Raw genomic sequence first — 2823 nt, 5'->3', positions numbered from 1 at the left:
CAATGGCGGTGAAGAGGTAACGATGGCCTTCCGACCACTCCCCCAGTGGGCCGAAGACGTCGACATGAATGTGTGCAACACATATGACGACACATGTCTCTTAAATTACTTTTATCTGTCCTGAATGAAGTGTTGTGAGGACGTTGCAACTCGTTTACATTTATGCCTTACCCTACCTGTTCCCTAAGACACTAGCTTGAAACTTGAGTCAAAACAGCATTCATGAGTAACGATAGCGTCTACATTTCAGATGCGCCAAATGAGACACTCAAGCAACTACAAGCCTGTTATGTTGATGGCGTTCAGCTACGCATGCTATGGGTCCAACGGCAATAGCATCGTTACGCCCTATTCCACCTTGCTCTTCACTCAGGCGGGAATGACCCTCGACCCGCGCCTGTGCACCATAGTATTGGGGGTTGTTCGAATAGCCGCCGTGATCATTGGATCATTTGTCACCGACCTCTGCGGGAGACGACCCCTCTACATCGGCTCCTCGATTCTGAGTGTTTTATCCTTGGTCTCAACTTTCGTTTCCCTGACATTCACTATCATTCCCAAATTTTTCTTTGTGGTCTCGTTAATATGTTTCATATTTTCATCCGGAGGGATCAATTTAGTGCCCTCTATCCTGCTTGGGGAGGTTATTCCGTCGGCCGTCCAGTCGGTCGGCTGTTCGCTTTGCATCATAACAGGTTGCATAATGTATGGAACCTTTACCTTCATCACCCCATGGCTGACAAATGCCATTTCTCTGCGGTTTGTCTTCCTTATTCCTGTAACGACCAATCTCCTCGGGGCTTTTGTCATTTGGAGGTGGCTTCCTGAAACAAAAGGACGGCCACTTGTCGAACTCCAGCAAGCATTCGAACAGCATTCAAAATGAAATGGATATCATACGACGTCTATCTAATAAAACTGCGCTGCTGACATGAGATTTTTTTTCGAATGTGTTATGATAGAAACCTATTTTTGTAGTACGTTATTTGAAAACATGTAAGCTAATAACCTATGTCATAACACTGGTCAACAAAGAATTTGTCCCAAGGAAAACAATAGCTGTATCTTATATGTTTTGCATGCAAAATTCAAAAATAAAGATAAGGTTCAATTTTTTCCATTGCCTACAGTTTGCCTACGGTATGTTATGTTATGTGTGTTACGTGGGATAAATTTCAATCAAATGGTTGGCAACACTGAATTTGGCATCACTGCATGAGATCGTTATGCACTTTCAGCCAATCTGTTTTCAAATGAACCACATTTATTGAGTCAGGGAGATCCGAACGATCTTATGCGGAGTTTAAACGTGTCAAAAAAGCAATCTGAACTTCTTACTTCCAGGTGAAAGGGATGGAATCTTCTCCAGAAAGATTCCAAAGTTAGTTTTTATCGTAAGCAACATTATGATTTTGAACAATTTTTCTTGCTTGAGGATGGTGTGGTGTTTTGCAATGATGTATATTCTGTTGTGCAGGAACTTAACCATAAATATGACAGGAGTGGCCCTTGTTTATTGGCTCTTCAAAAGTGAGTTTGAAAGCTCCCTTGCTCCACAATGGAAGTAAATTTCCTTCTGTTCCTCTGGCCCATCCAGCTAACACGAAGGAAACACATGAGAATATGCAAAAAATAAGTATAAAGAACATAAATAGAATATCTGTGATGACTTAAAGGTTGTGGCAGTTTTACTTGGAATGCAGCTGGGTTACACAAATTTTGTTGCTTTCTCTGTGAGTGGGACAATCGGGATAAGGAAAACCATTATAAAAAGAATGTGTGGCCAAAAGGATTTCTGATCCAATGGGAAAAGAATGTTGTCAATCTTCCTCTTGTTGATTCAGAGATGATTTATTTGCCTCCTTTGCATATTAAGCTAGGGCTGATGAAAATAATTGTTAAAGGTATGGATAGAACTGGCAAGGGATTCACATATTAAAAAAAAAAAAAAAAAGTTTCCATAAGTGACGCAAAAATCAAAGAAGGTATTTTTGTTGGACCACAAATTAGGCAGCTGATGAGAGACCAAATTTTTTATGAAGAGCTAAATGATCTTGAGAAGGCTGCATGAGTTTCATTTAAGAAATTTGCGCAGTTTTTTTTTTTTTTTTTTTACTGGGGGGGGGATCACAAAGCAAATAACAATTCTCAAATCGTAAAAGAACACCTGACATCCTTCAAGGCCTTAGGATGCAATATGAGACTAAAGATTCACTTCCTACACTTCCACTTGGACTTTTCCCCTGCAAATGTTAGCACCGTCAGTGACGAGCACGGTGAAAGGTTTCACCAGGACATTCTGAACATGGAAACCCCGTATCGAGGGAAGTGGAGCTCTTCAGTGTTTGTTGATTACTGTTGGACACTAAAAAGGGATCTCCCAGAAGCAAAATACACTCGAAAATCATACATTTCTACATTTTATTATATTTCTCCCTCTCATTAATATCATTATCAACATTGTCAGTAGACACGCATCATTACCTTCATTCTACTTTACCTAGTTTCTTTTACTTCATTTTATTATATTTTTATTTCTTTCGTTTAATCAATTCTAATTTATCTCGTTGCATTTGATCTCATTCTGTTCTATAATATCTTGCTATATTTCATTTGTTTATATTTTCTTTTATGGTTTTTATCCTAAGGATCTTTCGTCTTATGGACAGTTACTCCGGGGTAGATTTTGTCCCAAGACAGCCACTTCGTTCATGACATCTTTCAATTATATTTTTTCTTTACAATAATTATGCTTTGTTTTTTAACTGTCCATTTTTTATCATCATGTCCACTACCGCTCCAACAAATTTATCTGTAATATGT

The 2823-nt window shown here is 39.0% G+C and overlaps 1 protein-coding gene across 1 annotated transcript; it reads left to right on the top strand.

The window, feature by feature from the left end:
- The first annotated feature begins 259 nt into the window (after nucleotides 1–259).
- Nucleotides 260–886, top strand: LOC143030201 (uncharacterized). Its single transcript, XM_076193361.1, has one exon. The coding sequence runs from the start codon at nucleotides 260–262 to the stop codon at nucleotides 884–886; it is 627 nt and encodes a 208-aa protein (XP_076049476.1).
- The last annotated feature ends 1937 nt before the right edge of the window (nucleotides 887–2823 follow it).

This window comes from Oratosquilla oratoria, chromosome 12 (genome assembly GCF_046742065.1).
Source record: "Oratosquilla oratoria isolate Oo_2021 chromosome 12, ASM4674206v1, whole genome shotgun sequence".
NCBI lineage: Eukaryota > Metazoa > Arthropoda > Malacostraca > Stomatopoda > Squillidae > Oratosquilla > Oratosquilla oratoria.
This window is presented reverse-complemented; position numbering and strand designations above follow the sequence as displayed.